General features: G+C 43.9%; 1 protein-coding gene across 1 annotated transcript in view; it reads left to right on the plus strand.

The window, feature by feature from the left end:
* The window catches only part of col13a1 (collagen, type XIII, alpha 1), an 86,087-nt gene that overhangs the window by 62,492 nt on the left and 5,614 nt on the right, over nucleotides 1–17,981 (plus strand). The window contains exons 21-36 of the mRNA XM_020047279.3: nucleotides 6,192–6,278; nucleotides 6,393–6,419; nucleotides 6,597–6,632; nucleotides 6,726–6,782; nucleotides 6,881–6,904; nucleotides 7,050–7,148; nucleotides 7,295–7,429; nucleotides 8,644–8,688; nucleotides 8,816–8,866; nucleotides 8,961–8,987; nucleotides 9,271–9,357; nucleotides 11,400–11,453; nucleotides 11,571–11,624; nucleotides 11,881–11,916; nucleotides 14,856–14,942; nucleotides 16,532–16,570. Of these exons, the coding sequence (XP_019902838.1) occupies nucleotides 6,192–6,278; nucleotides 6,393–6,419; nucleotides 6,597–6,632; nucleotides 6,726–6,782; nucleotides 6,881–6,904; nucleotides 7,050–7,148; nucleotides 7,295–7,429; nucleotides 8,644–8,688; nucleotides 8,816–8,866; nucleotides 8,961–8,987; nucleotides 9,271–9,357; nucleotides 11,400–11,453; nucleotides 11,571–11,624; nucleotides 11,881–11,916; nucleotides 14,856–14,942; nucleotides 16,532–16,570 (945 nt within the window). The remainder of the gene's footprint in view (nucleotides 1–6,191; nucleotides 6,279–6,392; nucleotides 6,420–6,596; nucleotides 6,633–6,725; nucleotides 6,783–6,880; nucleotides 6,905–7,049; nucleotides 7,149–7,294; nucleotides 7,430–8,643; nucleotides 8,689–8,815; nucleotides 8,867–8,960; nucleotides 8,988–9,270; nucleotides 9,358–11,399; nucleotides 11,454–11,570; nucleotides 11,625–11,880; nucleotides 11,917–14,855; nucleotides 14,943–16,531; nucleotides 16,571–17,981) is intronic.

Raw genomic sequence — 17,981 nt, forward strand, 5'->3', positions numbered from 1 at the left:
TGAATGGGCTGAATTATCTCACTTAAGTCCTGACAGGAGAGGAGCAGCCCATTGAAAACATGTGCTAGTTGGTGTGCAGCTGCCAGCATTTAGCAGTTTGTTAATATCAAGCATCAACTGGGACACTTTATCTGTATATATCCCTGGGCTGGAGTCTGGTGGACCTATCTTCCCAGTTGAGGAAGCCCAAGAGATATAGCCCTGTCCTGTTCATTTCCTTGCATAACAGGGCTTGATGAATTATTAATTTCCCTCACTAGTATTGCAGCGCCTTCAGTCAAGGGACCGCTACGAAATGGCCAGGAGATGTTGAAATGGCCAGGCGATTTTGAAATGGCCAGGATACAGAAGATTTATGTAGTCCACTCCTCAGGTCTATGTTATGAATGGAGGACTTGGTCGTCTTTTGAGTCTGTCTGTTTGAAGTAGCATACTTGCTTTGCCATGTATTTTGTTTTGATGATGTCTTTCTCTACACTGTAGGGGGATGAGGGGAAGCCAGGTCCCGTAGGGGGGAGGGGAGAGAAGGTACTGGAAGACACATTTGTGGTATCTTCAAGTTCATTTAGTTAGTATCCGCTTGCATGGCAAGACAGTGCGCTAGGTGGATACTGAGCTCTGTGCCTGTCTGAATTGAGTTTGTTACTGTTTGTTTGCGATATCATTACCCTAATAATGTTTGTGCTGTTGAAAATGCTAATTGTTTTTTTTTTAAATTAACTTACTAGTGATGCTTTTCAGAAGGCCCACTTCAAGTCTTTAAAGTGTATGTGAATGCTGGCTGAATGATTGATCTTATACACCATGTCATGCAATTAAAGAAGCAGACCAAACAATCCTAGAATGAAAAATGGCTTGTCAGAGAAGGCGCCTCATGCAGTGGGAGGCGCCTCCAGAAGACGTGGGGCTGTTTTGCCCATATCTGCCTTAACAACAACTGGGCAGCTCTTATCCTCCTATACCCCCTTCTGGGTTTGGAATAAATGTGGCCCCCAGACCTTTGACATTGACTCTGTCTGATGTAGCGTGGCCACTGGTTGTCTTGCCTGTCAGCCCCCTGTTGTACCGGCCTTGCCATGCTTGATTCTTGGAATCTCGGCCCGCCGATGTCTGTGGTGAGCATTCCCGCTTCCTCTGCCTGAGCCGCCCCGGCACAGCAGCAGCAGAGGCTTGTGTTTTCCCCATTAGACTCCACCAACGGAGGGTTCAGGAACGGGTGGAAAAGAGACGGAAAAACACTTCAAGGAAGAGCGCTTTTAGTGCGGACCCTGTATCCACAGCAACCATGGGGTTCTGAGAGGAATGGGTCGAATTGTTTTTATAATAAAGACCAAGTGCTTTTTCAGACAAACACTTCAAAGCCACACTATATTCGCCTTAGGATGTGGGTTTTGCCTCTACCCGGGGGAACTTTGTTCTATTTTTATGCTCACGTTGTTGGATTGAATTGTATGACCAGATTTTAATAAAGGGAACAGGTAAAGGTTTGTGGCTTGGGTCTTAGTTGTTAACGTCCATATGGTGCTGACCACAAGCCTGACTGAACTCTCCAGCTCCAGACTGAAGAATGTCAAGGCCCTCGCTACAGTCACCAGGTTGGACGTCAAGGAAGTATAAAAGGAGCGCCATAGACCTCCTCAGCGCCACCTTCATTATGGAGAAGTGGCTCACCATTTCTGTACAGTGGTTCACCATTAGCCCTGTGCTGGCGGATGTCTGTTCCCCGGTCTGGAGGGCTGGTTGGCTTAATGAGGTTGTTAGACTGCCAGAAAGGCCTGCTTTTTGTTTCTCCCTTTTGTCAGGACTGAATGGGCACTCTTAGACTCTCCGGTCAGGAAGAGCAGCCCATGAAGAGTCAGGGACAGTGGATTCAGTGACAGTGGTGCGTAGGAAAGCGGGCATTTGCCAAGCCTTGCACATCAGACGCAAACTGTCAGACAGACTGAATGATGCTCTGCCCCCTTTCTGCCCTCTCTCTCTCAAAACCCGAGAGACCAGACCCAACACAGCTGGAGAGCACATTAGACCTGATGGGAAGAAAGAAATTAGTCCTCTATTCGCCTAGATAGTTTCGTTACTCCTTCCCCTGCCCTTAGATCCTCTCTGATGGTTCTAGTTGCAACTGCAGTAGCCATTTTAGGTCCCACCTGCAGTATCTCTGAGTGTGTTTCACTGGTGGATCAAGGGGATCATTACAGTTGGTTTTGAACAGATGATGAATCTATTCCCTGGCGACTCTTAGTGCATTTCCATAGAACTGGAAAGGTCACGTCCGCGTCGCTTCAACGGAGAGATTAGCGTATTGATAAATCAAGTAGCGGTCGTGTCAGCGGACGGATTCCATTCAGGCCTACACCTGTGGAGTGTCACGCACCCGCCGACCGGTGTGGAAATAGACCCGGGGGTGGGAGGGATGCTGACGAAGGGATGGCTAAGCAGATGGGTGGAATGCTGAGAGCAGATTGGAGGAGAAGGCAATTGAGCTGCGCTTCCTGTTGCTCCGCTGTTTCTGCTGGCGATTAGAGCCGTCGTCCCTCACCTGGCCTGATCCCTGTCTGGCCGCCCAGCGCTTTCATCTTCCCAGACACCCTATCCCTACGCGATGGCCCCCTGATAGGTTGTTGTGAAAGCCTTGGGGCATGAGGCAGCTGAGCAACTCCCCCCGTTTTACTGGAACAGTCTGGGCCAGCACCTCGTCCCCTGGCTCGTCTGCGTGCTCACATGGAGGCAGGTACTTCTCGATATGGCGTACCGGCCTAACGACGTGGGAGTATTAGGGTACATTTTCCCGCAGGCTTAACGTAGTAGATGTTCTCTATCACGTTGGCCATGTTATTTCTGGGGAGCCCAGTCCATTCTGAGCCTGCCTGCTATTTCAGAGGTTCACAGCGAACGTGTTCTTTAAGATTGTAGGTGGAAGGGTTCCATGGGATATGCTGGATGTTGACGGACTGAGAGGCCACACAATTCAACACTAGCAGTTGTTTCCTCCGTTCCTGCTGTAGGCTTCCATTCAAGTCCCATTCTGAGGTGCTCTGACACTACATCTGACAGAACGAGGAAGCCGGCCGGTGGCCAGGATTAGACTGCAGTCAACTGGCGCCCACCCCCGCCACCCCACCCCCACTCTGCGGTGAGCCCTGACCACAACACCTGTCAGGCTCCGGGCACAAATGCACTTGCTAAGCGTCTGCCGGTCATGAGGGGTACAGGAGGGCAGAGTTGGGCAGTGCCACCTGCCTCTTTGTCAGACCCAGAGGAGTCAGGCTGCCTTTTCTCTCCCTGCCAGTGACATACAGCACTCATTCCCGTGACACTGTCCAGTGTGTTAATGGTACAGTCCTTTCGGGAATGTCTTGGTCACAGAGAGTGGTCATTTACTCTCATTACTTAGAAACATGGCATGTGGGTTTTGGCTATTTGAAGTGAGCTTTGGTGTGTTTTTGCTAACACTTGTTGTATGCTGTTTGTTGTACTGCCCTCTCACTGTGGCTACTGATGATTAATGTGGTCTTTTAGGGGGACTTTGGTATGCCGGGAATACCAGGGAAACAAGGATTTAAGGTAGCCCTTGACCTTTGACTCATTTTCTTAAACCATGTGCATACAGTGTATCTGAGTTGAAGTGATTGGAACACCACAGTCCAGTAACAGTTATTAGACTCTATGCTAAAACAACTACCAGTCTTTTTTCTCACACTTTTACCCATGCTTTTATTCCCTAATCCAAATGTTCCCCAAAATACATGCCAAACCAGTGATGAATAGTGCATGGCCTTTTCTGCTCTGAATATTTATCCTACAACCCATTATAGTTCTGCATCTTGATTTAGGAAACATATATTCACATTGACGCTTATTAAATTGAAATGGTGCGGAAGTGTAATTCTCAGCATAAGACAAGGATTTGAGTCTCAGCCAGCCAAGCAGAGATAGTATTAGCAAGTGAGAGACTGCTTTAGTCCCAAATGCCCAAGTTCCGATTTCCCTATAAATGACCTAGGGAATAGGGCGCCATAAACCTTTGTGGGTCCTGTGCTCGCAGCTGTGACTGTGTATCATTTGCTATGCACCCACTTGTTAATCTGGCCATTGAAGAGGGGAGCAAACTCAGGGGTGGGTTTATCTCGTGTTCTTAGCTATTTATAACAGCCAATTTCGAGGTTTAATCAGTGACAGTTCCATGTCCAAACCCAGATCAGATATGTGTATGTAGAATGTACCAACCCCAACATGCCTTTCTAATTATTGATCCCAGTGCATGTTGTTGACCGGAGGCAAATATTTTCTCCCATAAAACACTGACACACACCTGGTTGCCCCATGCTGTTTCTGGGTATTAAAACATAAAAAATAAAGGTGATGGGAAAAGATCTCCATGCAAATCATAAAACGTGATAAAAATGCTCATTTTGGTTTTATTAATTCTCAATAATATTATTTGTCTATTACAACATTTTCTCTGTCATTTCTACATTTAATGAAGATGTAATTTTCTGGCTATCAAATTCTGAAGATTGAAAGATTGAAAAGAGTTGAAAGAATAGCTTAATGCAAACTATAGATATGGCTTTTATCAGTCCTTCTCTGGATCAGAAAAGAAACAAACCATACTCTGACATGAGAACACAAGTATATCTAGAGATTTCGTGACTACAATAGCTAGATCAAATGTAAAATGTACTATTGAGAATGAATCATAATTGTGCATTCACATCTTTCTAGTAAGTTCAGAGATGTGTAACAATTATGCACTTAAATCAGATAACTTTGAACCTTTTCAAATCATGGAATCTGCCCAATGACCTCAATTACATGGTTCCCAAAGGGCCCAAAGGAGCACACTGACATGTTGACAGGTTGAAATAAAACAGGGAAACGTCCTCTCACCTTTAAAAGCTTTTGTTACAACAGCCTGGGAAGGCGCACGTGGCCTCCTGTGTGGCAGGAGGCGGTGATTAGGAGAAAGCGTAAATACAGGACCGACAGCATGAGAACAAAAACACCCCTGGCGACAGCGCAGACACACCAGCGGACAGACAGCTCAACAGAGCGTGTCAAGACACGAGAGACACCTCAAAGCGCATCAAGCCACAGCACCTCGCTACATGAATGGAGACCTGTGACAGGAACACAACATGGTACACGCACTAATAAGGGCAGACAACGGCGTCAGAGACAAAATAGGCTGAGACAAAGCACATCACAGGGACAGAAAGGGGCAAAGGCTATGCATACCATAATACAGGCAAACGTTAGGCCCTTTCTATGAATAACAGCAACAACTTTTCATGCCCAAGACTCTGGTCTGCTTTCCTGGCTGCGTGCACCTGCCACGTGTGCTTTTCAGATATCATTCGGTCAGCCATGTCTGAAGGCTCACCGTAACCATTCACTCTTTCTGCCTTCTCTCTGCCCCACCTTTGACCTTTATGCCACAACAGGGAGAGCCAGGTTTCCCAGGCGCTCCTGGGAGAAAGGTAATTTACTTGGAATGGCGTGACTGTCCCAGATAATGAAAGCTTGTGTTTTTCTCCAGTTAACTGAAACTCTGTCTTCCATTGTAAAGGGTCAAGCTGGTATCCCTGGCATTCCTGGGAAGAGGGGTTACAGGGTAGGCCCGGCATGGGCGTCGTGTTTTGTGCTTTGTGCCCGTCAATCACTAGGATACCCGTAACCGATAGAGCCTGTCACGTCACGCTCATCCTCTCGCCCGCTTGTATTTGTGACTGTGATGAGAGCTGCCGTTTTGAATTTCTTTCGTCCTCCTTTCTCCTCTCCTTTAGCTTTAGTCTGCTGAATTGGCCGGTGTGGACGTGCTTTGATCTATGCGTTAGTTATGGACTGAAACGTCTTCGCCCCCTAATGACTTTCTTATTATAGAAACCTTTCTGGTTGTACTGCTGTGGCGCGTCATACCATGTCTCATGTGACAGAGGACGATTTCAGGGAAATCATTCACTCAGTATACTTTCCCCTCTGTTGGATATGCTGTGATTTTTTTGGCTGATTTGAATTGATGCCTGTGTTGACAGATTGCCATCTACAGCTGGGGACAATATGTTGGATGTTTTCATGTGGACCAGTTGTGTGGATTTACTGTGTGTCTTTAATCGATGGCCCAGTCACAGGAGCAGTAGAAAGGTTCCGTAGTGTGATTTAGGACATTTTGGATTTTTATTCTGTGACAGGGTGACAAAGGTGAGCCCAGCGCGGCAGGAACTGGCATTAAAGGAGAACCTGGCACACCAGGACTTCCAGGTCTTTCAGGTTCTAAGGTACCGTACTATGACTGCCTAGTAAGAAAAAGTCCACTACCAGGGTTATTTAATCATATAATTATAGTAATAAGACCATGGCTGCTGTTTCAACTGATGTTTTCACTTCACCAGGGTGACAAGGGCGACCAAGGTCTAAAGGTAAGGAACTTTTCATCTCCTTGACAATTTTGCTAAACTGAGACTGTGTGATCGCCACGTGTGATCCCCTCGTTTGCTCCAGTTATGCTAGCCCCTGTCCTGTTAGTGTTGAATGTTGTGTTGAGATTGCTTATTGAAAGGGGAGAGGCTGACTGTCTTACGGTTGATCACCTCCAGGGGGAACCAGGATCTGACGGCCCAGCTGGACCCAGAGTGAGTACATGCTCTGAGGCAACACACGCATTAGGTTGAGACAAATCCATTATTATGAAGCCTAATCGTCTGTTATCATTCATGTGTTCACAGGGTCCTCCGGGTATAGCAGGGGAGCCAGGGAAATCTGAAATCATCAATAATGAAAATGTACGTCACATTCGCTGCCCTATGAGTTAATTAAGACTTGGGTGGAGTCATTAAGGAAATTCTAGAAGGACTTCTGACTTTGTGTTTTTTCCCCTTAGGATATTCGTAACGTACCTTTGATGGTGAGTGGAACTCTATAAGTCTGTTACAATACAAATGAATATACTTTTTTTAAACAGGCGACTGATTTAATTCATGCATCCCATTTCTTCTGAAATGAAGACAGCGGACAGTGGGTTTTCCTCACTTTGATCTGTCTCTATCCAGGGTCCACCTGGGCTACCAGGCCCTCCAGGGGTCCCCGGAACACCAGGAACAAAGGGGGATGTTGGACTTCCCGGCCCTCCGGGTCTTGATGGAGAGAAGGTCAGTATGTCTTCCATTGTTAATCTCCAGCATTGTGGTCAACTGTACCGCTGTCATGGATGAGAACACCTCAGCCACAAAATGACAATAACGATAATAAAAGCAACATCATCAGCCGTTCTAAATTATGCTACTTTGTGTGGCAGGGTCCTCGGGGGAAGCCTGGTGAGCCAGGTCCTGTTGGCCCAGCTGGCCCTGAAGGTCCTAGAGGAGAAGGTGGTCCCATGGGTTTCTCAGGACCCAAGGGAGACAAAGGGGACATGGGCCCCTCTGGATCACCTGTGAGTGTCTAGGGAACCAGAGACCCACACCACCCACCACTAGACATACTCCCACTGCCCAGCCCCAACACTGTCATTACCAGAGAGATGGGAGGTCCCTGGGCTCTTTGTACCACCCTGGTATTATCTAATTAGAGACCTCCATAAGTCCTTAGATAGCTAGTCCAGTTCTGTACTCATCAGACCACGTAGCCCAAACATTCTTCAAATCTGCACCATGACATGGGGTCGAGAAGGCTGTATGTTCTTTCTCTGTTCTTATATAATTGATATATTAATAACATACTGGGAATTTTGAATCCTCAATACTGATTGGCAAAAAAACAAACATAATATATACCATTGGTATAACATCACACACCTATGTACTGTTCTCATTGAGTTTGGAGATGGTTTATAATAGTATTAATCTTGTGGGTAGTGGTATATTGCCAATTTACCACAGCTAAGTGATGTATCCAGACGTCTAATTATATATAATGTGTATGTTGACTGACCATCAAATACTTCAGAAATTGTGTTGTTGTCTAGTGCGGTCTGAGGGTGTGGACACATTGCGCCCCTCATCAAGGGAACTTTCTTGTCCTTAAAAACAAAATGTGGAGATTCTGTAGATTAACTAACTAGACCAAACTGTAATCTGTCAGTGACATATGGTCTAATGGTTTTAGCACATTCAATATTCATGTTTAACTTTTAGTGCCGGTTTCACAGACACAGATAAGCTAGTCCTGGTTTTAAAAAGTCAAGATTAATGTAGATATCCTTTCAGTTCGATGTTTTAGTGCAGATCTAGGCTTAATATGTGTCTGTGAAACCTGCCGTTAATATCGGACGGAAACTTTCAAATCAATTTGCAATAATTGACACTAATATTGAAATGATCTGGAATCAATCTATTATTTGAACTCTGCCAACATTTTACTGTCCGTCACTATCTCCCCTCCCGTGTTCTGTAGGGTTTAGATGGCCCTACTGGTGAAAATGGCCATTCTGGGCCCCCTGGCCCCATTGGATTACCAGGCCCCATGGTACGCAATGGTGCCTCTCAGGCTGTAAATGACTATGCTGTGTCTGACCTGGCGTTGGGGAGCACTGAATTACTGATATCTGATACTTTTTTCAACTTCTGATGGCTGAACAGCAGTGGTCTATTCAGGCTAGCATGTGGGATTAGCATGTTAACCCTGTATTCATGTGCCTTGATGCTTCAGGGTCAAAAGGGGGAGTCTGGAGATAAGGGAGGAAAGCCCGACATGGTGAGGAACGCCTACACAGTATCATTGGTTTTAATGAACTGTTGTAAACGTGATCCTGTTATTGCGAAGTAAAGAACATCCACTGACTACTAACCCTGTCATTGCTTATTTTTTTTTATTTTTTTAGCTCTATGGGCCCCCAGGGCCCCCAGGGCCCCAAGGACCAGTCGGTCCTGCAGTGAGTACTTATATTCCCTTTAAACCACCTGAGAATGTGTTATATTTACTTAATGTGATTGACTTATCCTGACTGGATTGTGTCTTTGTCCCAGGGACCTGAAGGACGAGAAGGGCCAAAGGTAAGACTTCATTGTGGTACCTGTTACAGTATCCTTTGATACTGTAGTGTCCCGTACTTTCTCAAAAAAGTGTTTGCTGGGGTTTTGCGGCCTAGGATGCTGCCTCCAGCACAAATGTATTCAAGTGTATGGGTTCTAATCTAAGCACGGCAATTTCAGCACTCTGTTTCCCATTGTCTGTCCTCTATTCAAAAGTTACCAGTGGTTACTATTTGTATTGGTAACTATGTGAATTGGTTTTACTCAGTTGGCATAAACATTGTTCTTTTTGTGGCTCTTTCAGGGCGAGCCTGGTATAGGCATACGAGGCGAGAAGGGGGCTTCTGGTTCAAAAGGCGATAAAGGGGACAGGGGTCATCTTGGACTTCCTGTAAGTAGCCACTCAAGATCAAAGTCATTCACTCCTCTTTGTGCACAGTATTTCTCTGCTGTTAGTGTTGTTGTTTTTTCTAATTCCCATTTAACCATTTTGTTCTAGAAGTTGTATTTTGACTCCGGGAAACCACAGGGCTTACTGTTTGTTCAGGCTTTTGTGTCTTCTAACTAGGCTGCATGACTGTTCTGATCTTTTTTATATTGCTTTGAAACTACTCGCCAGTGATGGTTTCGTGGCTCAGTAGTTTTGTAAATGTTGTCAAAGTGCATGGATGGATGGTTACTGCAGTCTTATTCACAGTTACAATAGTCATCACGATAAAAAGAAAAGAAGTGAATCTACATGATAGCTGGCTCAATCATGATTTGCTAGACTGAGGTATTACTTTTCTTTGTGATGGAAATGATCATTCGTTTTCTGATAATCTCCCTCAAATTCTGTAAATGTCTTCTCCTTTAGTTGTATTTGTAGTTGCATGTCAAGCAATACATTTAATAATTATCTCTGGGTGGTTTCACTTCCTTATTTCTGGTTTACTTCTTGTGGGTCAAAGGTCATATATATATTTTTTTATGTTCTAGTCACATCATTAACGGCACAGTAACTTTTTTTTATATGGATATGATTTAGACTGTATATGCTCACCAATGTTTACATGCTTTTTGCAAATCATCCCAGTCATATCTTCACACGTCACCCTCATGATTCAGCCTTCTTTAACATATAGAAGCAGCTGAAACATGCTCGTCAGCTGCGTCTATAGAAGGAGTTACTGACCCTTCGCGTTTCTCACGACACCATCACCCTTCATCAACATCTGGATGTGTTTTGGTTTTTCTTTTGTCACACGAGTCAGTGCTTCACTCACCCCACTCCCACCCTCTCCCCCTCCCACACCTCCCCCTATCTCTCCACTCTCTAACTGTTTACACCCTGTCCAGGGGGCTCATGGTTTAGACGGCAGGCCTGGTCCAGTGGTGAGTGGCGAACCCCCCCCCCCCCCCCCAACACACCCTCCCACCCCACCTCTCCTCCCCTGTTCTGCCCCACCACCCCCCACGGCGCGTCTGCCTGTCTGTCTGCGCTGGGCTTTGGTCTTTGTATGTCTGCTTGCCCTGCCTCCTGCTTGTCCTGTTTGCCTGTCTGACTGGTTGTCTGTCCGGTGGTCTTCAGAGAAGGCAGTTCAGCTTTGAGGATTGCTCTGGCATAGAGATGATGTTCACATGACTGTGTCTGGCTGCGGAGCGGGTACTAAAACGGACCCGTTAATCCACCTATTCTCAGAACCTATCTGCCTTGAAGAAGTAAAGGGCAAAAGTAGTCCCCCTGTCCGTTACAGGCTGAATCCTAGCTTGGTAACTCAAACATTTGTGTACATTACAGTAGGTGTCCATTCAAAGACTTTTAAGGGCATTTAAGTTTTGCAATCAGATCTCAGCCTACTTACGTAACGTCATGACAAACTGTTCGAGTGTCAGAGTCCATGCCATTGCATATCTTTAAAAGAGGTTTCTAAACAGTGCCTCCTCTGGTTCCTATGATCGTCATATGCAAGCAGTGTAAATGCTTTGAACTGCCGTTGTGATGTCATACCTGAAGAGCATGCTGGGATGCTCATGGTGCATGCTGATATGTGTACAGGACAATATGGCGGTATGGCGCCCTGATGTTATATGCTCTCTACACTGTACTATCAGCCCAAGAGGTCCTCCCGTCCACCACTGACCTCCAGGGACAGAGAGTTGCAGCCAAACTCTTTTACTGATCGTCAGCCATTCCCTCCTATGTAGTTACTGCTCATTCTTTAGCTCAACGCGCTTGGGAGAACAACGTAACCTAGACAACACCAGCATCTGCCTCATTGGTCATTAGGACGCCATTTGATGCTGGTTGTCTGAAACATCCTGTTTTGGCCCAAATGTGCTCCAGAAAGCTTGTTGAGCTATTGGTGATGGAAATGAAATGACCTCTTTCTTCATAATGTCCTCCCGTTGCAATGTCTGCATTCACTGATTGTCCTGTTCTGGAACACCAAGGGGCTGATCGGACCAGTTGGTGTGGCAGGCCCCACAGGACCAAAGGGAGACAGAGTGAGTCTTTATGTCGCTGATACACAGACACACTCAGACATACACACACACACACACACACACACAGGCATCTATTTCAGATTAATTTATTATTTGTCCTTTTTTGTATCAATTAAGGGTTTTAAGGGAGATTCAGGAGTCCCAGGACCAATTGGGCCTCAAGGCATCCCTGTAAGTATCCTTTGTCCAATGACCTAATGTGTTTAGAGAAGGACAATGTTGCATTTCCAGCATTTAATGTACAGTGAACTGTGTGTTTAATTCCTGGAATACAATCAGTGACTACATGGAATGAGCAAACTGTAACATAACCAAATGAATTGCTTCCAGCGAATGAGAGAATGTAAATGTTCTGCAAATCATGTCAGACGGAATTGATGGATCAAATACACAGGCAATCAAATTGAGTTACTTTTCCTCTTCTTAGGGTTTAGTTGGACCACAAGGACTCAAGGGGAACCGGGTAAGATAACAACTGATAATAATGTGCACAATGCTCTACTGGAGTACAATGTTGTTGAAACCAGTGGATGTTAACTTATTTGTACATAGAGCCTTTGTGATGAGATATGAGCTTTAAAATGGCCACCCCATCCTCCAAAATGAACAAAAGTATTATTTACTGGTAAGCAGTAGCCTTTTATTTACATTTGACATTCAGAGATTTGAAGCCCAGTGGGTATATATTTGGTGCTATGACCAGGACTCAGTGGATTCAAAGGCTCTCTGAAAATCTAGATGTGAATATCATTAAATACAGATGTTACTCCAAAACTCTGTAGTTTGACCGTGTGTGTGACAACTAGCCACAGACGAAGCCTGCATGGTGTCTATGACCTACCTAAAAGTAATATTTTGAAGAAATTAGATTCATATGTTGTGTGTTTTTTGCTGTGTCCTTTTTACTGCTGAGCTAACTGATGTGGTATAAATTAAGACCGGGATCAAAAGAGATTGAAGATGTTTATCCTTAATAATAATGAGTGGCCAGGCACATGTGAAAGGACACATCAAAGACCTTTGAAAATTGCACGCTGTGTACTTTGAAGAGCAGACAAAAATGTCTTAAACGATGTCCTCAATTATATTGTACTAAGGTTCCTTGTGTACATAATGTAATCACAGAATACTACATTCATTTAATCTTGTAAAATAGGCTCTACAAAATTCCTTCTTTTTTTTTCTACCAATGTATTAAAGTATAGTTTGTTAATATACCCATGTTCCCCCTTCCCTTCGAGAATGTTTGTTTCCTTCCTATTAACCTCTGATTTAATATTCAGCCTCCCACCTTAAAAGTCATGACATGTCATTGACCCTCTCAGCACTTCCAACCAGACCAAATGCATCCCCTGCTAAATTGGAAAGAAAAAAAAAAGAAAAAGCGATTAGTCGACAAAGTCTTTTTTTGCGACTGTTGGAGGTGCTGTGGACGGCAGTGGGGTCGTGGTGCTGTTTTTACTCTTGTCCTGTCTTCCTTTGTTTCCACAGGTCTTCCTATCCCCTTTTCCTCCCCTCCACCCTGCTCTGTTCCCGTGGCTCTTTTTCTCGGGGGCCTGTTGCCCTCTCTCTCCCTCTTATATTCCCTGGCCACCTGAACCTCCTGCATTCTAATGTCGTAGTCCTGGGTTGAGCTTCCTCCTCCTCACCCTACAACTCACCTTCCCTGCTAGCCTCCTTGTAATCTTCTGTCTCTCTCGACTGACGGGTAATGTTCTCACAACGTTGCCATGGCGTTAGACAAGGTGGAGGGTTTTCTGGCGACAGAGAGGTACATTGTGAGAGCGTTACATGTTAGTCAGGGTTTATTTTCTTCCTGATCCATTTCCCTCTTGATAAACTAGTCCAACCCCTAATCCCACCACTTCAGAGACCTTGATCTTGGTGAGCGGATGTTTCAATGAAAATGTGGTCAGGTTCTAATTTTATCCGTTTCGGTTCGTATTGGCAAGGTTTTACTGACCGCTCATTCAGCTCGTATATACACCTCTATATTTAGCTGTGTGACCTAGAATCTTTATTCAGGCACATCAGTGCTCATACATAATAAAATTAAATAAAAGATTCCATTTGTAATAGCACAAATAATTTTCATTGTGGAATTAAATTTGAAATGCTCCTTGTGGGACCGGTCAGTGTAGAGCTCTGTGTTGTTGGAAAGTTGTTCTGGCTTCCTTTAACCTTTGATTTTATCTGCTCCCAGCATATTGGCACTCCACAGTTCAATGTTAAATGGCCCTTCCATTATACTGTAACTTCAGCTATAACAGATTATATTTTGGGAGAGAAACATTTCATCATGAATAAAGATAAATTAATAGCCAGTTGATAAGATTGATATAAAACTTTTCTAGACACTCAAAGCACTTATCTAATATGTTGGAAGCTCACCTCATTCCCAACCAATATGTAACACCTACTTGGTTTGTACACAGCGAGAAATATGTGCCAGAACTTTCACCACAACAGCAATGAGGGGATGTGGTGAGTAGTGATTGTGCCAGTTGGGGGGGGGGGGTTTATCCAGGACAACAGTATTACCACCCCAAGTCTTATGATCAGTTCCTGGGGATTGTTAGTGACCATGGAAAGTCAGAACAACCATAGCATGTCCTCTCACATAGTAATATCCCCTTCAGTGCCCCGGGCAGTGGCACTGAGGTTTGATCTTTAGACGAGAGGGAATAGTGCCCCTACTGGCCCTCCAACACCACTTCCAACAGCATCTGGTTTCCCATGTCAGGCCAAGCCAGAAGTGGGTTGCAGGGTGGTTAAAGCCTTGTATTGTTGCCAGGCCAGCCACACTGGGATTACACTAACTCCACTGCCTTTCCATTTTCGGAGAATGAAAACACAGTTTTTCGCCTGTTTAAGAATCAAAAGATGTCTAATGGTCATGTGCTTTGCCAGGCCTTGATCATTCTTTGTGCAGTCACTCACGGCAGTCGAGAGTGCACCACAGAGATCTCAGCGAACAGCCTGTTTTGGCGAACTTGTTTTCGCAGTTAAGAAATATCTGTGTTGCTCAAACATGATAGGCAGTTACCGATACCTTTGTAACATCCTATTGCAGTTGAATAGGAATGAAGTGTGATGGTTGCATAAAAAATGAAAGGGACCCGCTCATCAACACCACTGGCCTGTATCCCATCTCCCTAACTCCCTCCACTTACCTTCCCCACCACCTATTAAACAAACTGCAGTGCTCTTTCTTGTGAGCCCGCACACGCACATCGCCCTTACATTTATTGTTATATTGCAATGTCTAAATGACTTAGGTAAGATTTTAAGCTTCATGACTTCAAGGCTCTTAATAATAAATCAAACGTGTTTGCTTACTGTGTGGGCGAGTCAGCCAGGAGGAACTAAAGCCTGTCTCTCTGAATGCACTGTTGTCTGCAGGGGGAGAGGGGCAAGAAAGGCAACAGGGGAACTAAAGGGGATAAGGGAGACCAAGGAGCACCAGGATTAGATGCCCCCTGTCCGTTGGTATGTCTTGATTTTAACGTGAAGCCCGGAGGCAAAAGGAAGGAGCGAATATTTCAGAACCCCACGTCCTGCCTGACCAACAGGAGTCTCTGGATTGTAATTCAACTTCCTTTTGCCTCTGATGTTAACCCACTTTAACAGACCCTGAAGTGGTTTTGGTCCCAAGTGTCCGATTGTATCACCCCGAAATATACAATGCGGAAAGTGGTGACCATTCGGTATTCATAATGAATGATCAGTCTTCCCCGGACCAGGGACCATGAATCAGCTTAGGGAGATTCCTTTTCAGGTTTAGGACCCACTTGTGACCCATCCGGTTCCATGGGTCTGTTCCAGTCTGTCGCAGTCCACCCGCTTGCTTTAGGTGGCAGGTTCTCTCATCTGCCAGCAGGGGGCTCTGCTGGTAAAGAAGGGGCAATGTGGAGATGTTTACAAGGTTGATTTCACAAACAGGGTTTCCGAGGCTTTAAAGGAGAAAAGGGTGAACCGGGCCTACCTGGCCTTGATGGGCTGGATGCCCCTTGTCCTGTGGTATGCATCCTCTCTCCCTTCCCTATCCAGCATGATTTGGCTTCTATAACCTCCTGCTAACAATCCCCTTGCTCCCATATTCACTTTACTGAAGGCATATGTAGGAGTTCATATAACATGGGTAGCAGTTCATATAACAGGCTGCATGAGATGATAGTACAGTTAGTTATGTTCTGAGTTACCGGGGGTTGGGACAACTAATCAAAGCGATGCCTTCATGAACAGGGCACAGTCGATAATGTCTGTGAACAAGCTATTTACGGCAAATACTGCTTGTACTCCACATCTGTATAGATAAACTGTGATTCCTGTTCCAGTAGATTTTACTAACATTAATAATTGATTGACTCAGGTGTTTGGTATTTTGCTCAGGCAGCATAACGGTTAAGTCTGTATGCTGGTGATGTGCTACATAATGGATTTTCTTGACTGTCGGAATCCAGGACTGTGACTAATTATTTTAAATTGAGTCATACTGTAATCTTACATTTCCTTATTTTTATCTGTGTCTCCTCCACTATCACCTGCATGGCATCTTTACCCACCTTATACTTTATCTTTTTTGGGCAAAATAAATATTGGAAAATATTATCTTGGACCCCCGGCTAAGTGATTTTATTTGATCACTGTTTTGTGTTTGCTAAGGTGAGCAGGCAGTTTGATCCATTCAGAGAAGTTGCCAGAAGAAGGAAAATAATAGTCCAGTGGTTTGAATCCAATATGTTAATAATTCAGACTATAGGTTGACACACATCTACTCCTGTATTGCTGGTTGTTTGGTTGTTGCTTCTTTTTAACTCTGTATGTGTACCACATTGGATAAATATAACACACACCACAGTCTAGTCCTGACCAAAGCATATGTATTCAGCAGTCAATTGCATTGTGTTTTATGTCCTAGTTTGCATGGTTATAATGTACAGTTATTGCCAGTATACAGTCTCAGCAGACTGGGTAACACTTTACAATAAGTTACTTTTATCTGTTTCACAATAACTTGATGTAAAGTGTTATCTCAGAGTTGATTTATTACTTACTCAATTTCTTTTTTTCTTTAGGGCGATGACGGCTTACCAGTATCAGGGTGTTGGAATAAAGTAAGTGAAAGTGTATTGATTTCCTGCTGTGAAAATATACTTTTGCACCTTTTGAATTCCCCATACTAGAATGATAAACAACAACAGCTTAATTTGGCATTACTTCATTACTAATGTCTAAAAGTGTTCCATTCTGTTCATGTTCATTGTATCCTCAATGAACATTGCATGAACTAATGTTGACATTTATTGCCTCTTGTTTTCTCCTTGCAGTGACGATAACTTTGGAGTGGCATGTGTGATTGTACATAGAATATTTATTTTTGTACTTTTTATCTGCTTTCTTATACTTATAAGTAAAAAAGAAAATCATAAAAATAGTCCAGGTTTTTGTACAAAGTGTTTATTTTTATTACTTGTAATAATTTTTTTATGTATCGGATTTTATAACTTTGCATATTTTTCAACATGTTTAAATTAGGAAAAATTATAATGTGGCTACATATGCATGATATTTGTGCATTATGTGAACAGATATTGCCTATTAACTTATTGTATCATGTTGTTTTGTTTTCTTGTGACCATGCTGCACTGAATTGTGGGTCTGGAAAGATGAAGTGTTGGCTTTTTATAATATCTTAGTTGAACCCTCTTTGTAGAGATACAAATTATTAAGCGAACAGCACCGCAAATAATTCCTGTCTAAATATGTAAACAGCTCGGTTCACGGTGACAGGCATCATATTTAATCTGCACTGTACCGTATAGCCATTTAAATTACTAACCCATAAAGTATACTGAATATCCAGCATGCCATTAGCACATGTTGTCGCTGTCTCTAAAAGGGAAACATTATATCTCATGAAGGGTGTTTCAACTAAGATTGTCTGACGATTTTAAGATTTAGCGGTTTCCAACAAGGAAATAGAGAACCAATGCTCGGCTGAGTCGTTTTTATTTTACAACCAAAGTGACCAACCATTCTAAGCTTCACGTACGTATTACTCACTGGCCTCAATTTTTCCAAGTTATCTGTAAATATTTTTTCTCCTAATCTTAGGGGCCACCTGCTACTGCTTTTTGACTATCCCTCGTCTTTGTTAGAACATTATCATATTGGTTCAAACTCATAAGCTTTCTCTTGAATGATTGAAATACTGCTGCTTCCCTTAAAGGCATGCTGCTGCCACAGCCACTCTGCGCCCAGTGTACCTCATCCATTTATTTATGTGAAGAAAGCTATTAATGGGAAATTAAGATATATTTTGCTAAGAAATACAGATTTGTTTTTTGCAGCTGTTTTACATGTACATGTAGTGGCCGGTGGTTTTTATGAATCAGTATTAAAGAAATGGATGAAGGGGACTGGAGTGGAGTTAGTCCATTACTGCTGCTCATTGTAAAAAAGCTATGTATAGCTAGATTAAGAGATTGCAAGATGACCACCTTCAATAAAGTCTTTGTGAGGTCT

Source organism: Esox lucius, chromosome 6, assembly GCF_011004845.1.
Source record: "Esox lucius isolate fEsoLuc1 chromosome 6, fEsoLuc1.pri, whole genome shotgun sequence".
Lineage (NCBI taxonomy): Eukaryota > Metazoa > Chordata > Actinopteri > Esociformes > Esocidae > Esox > Esox lucius.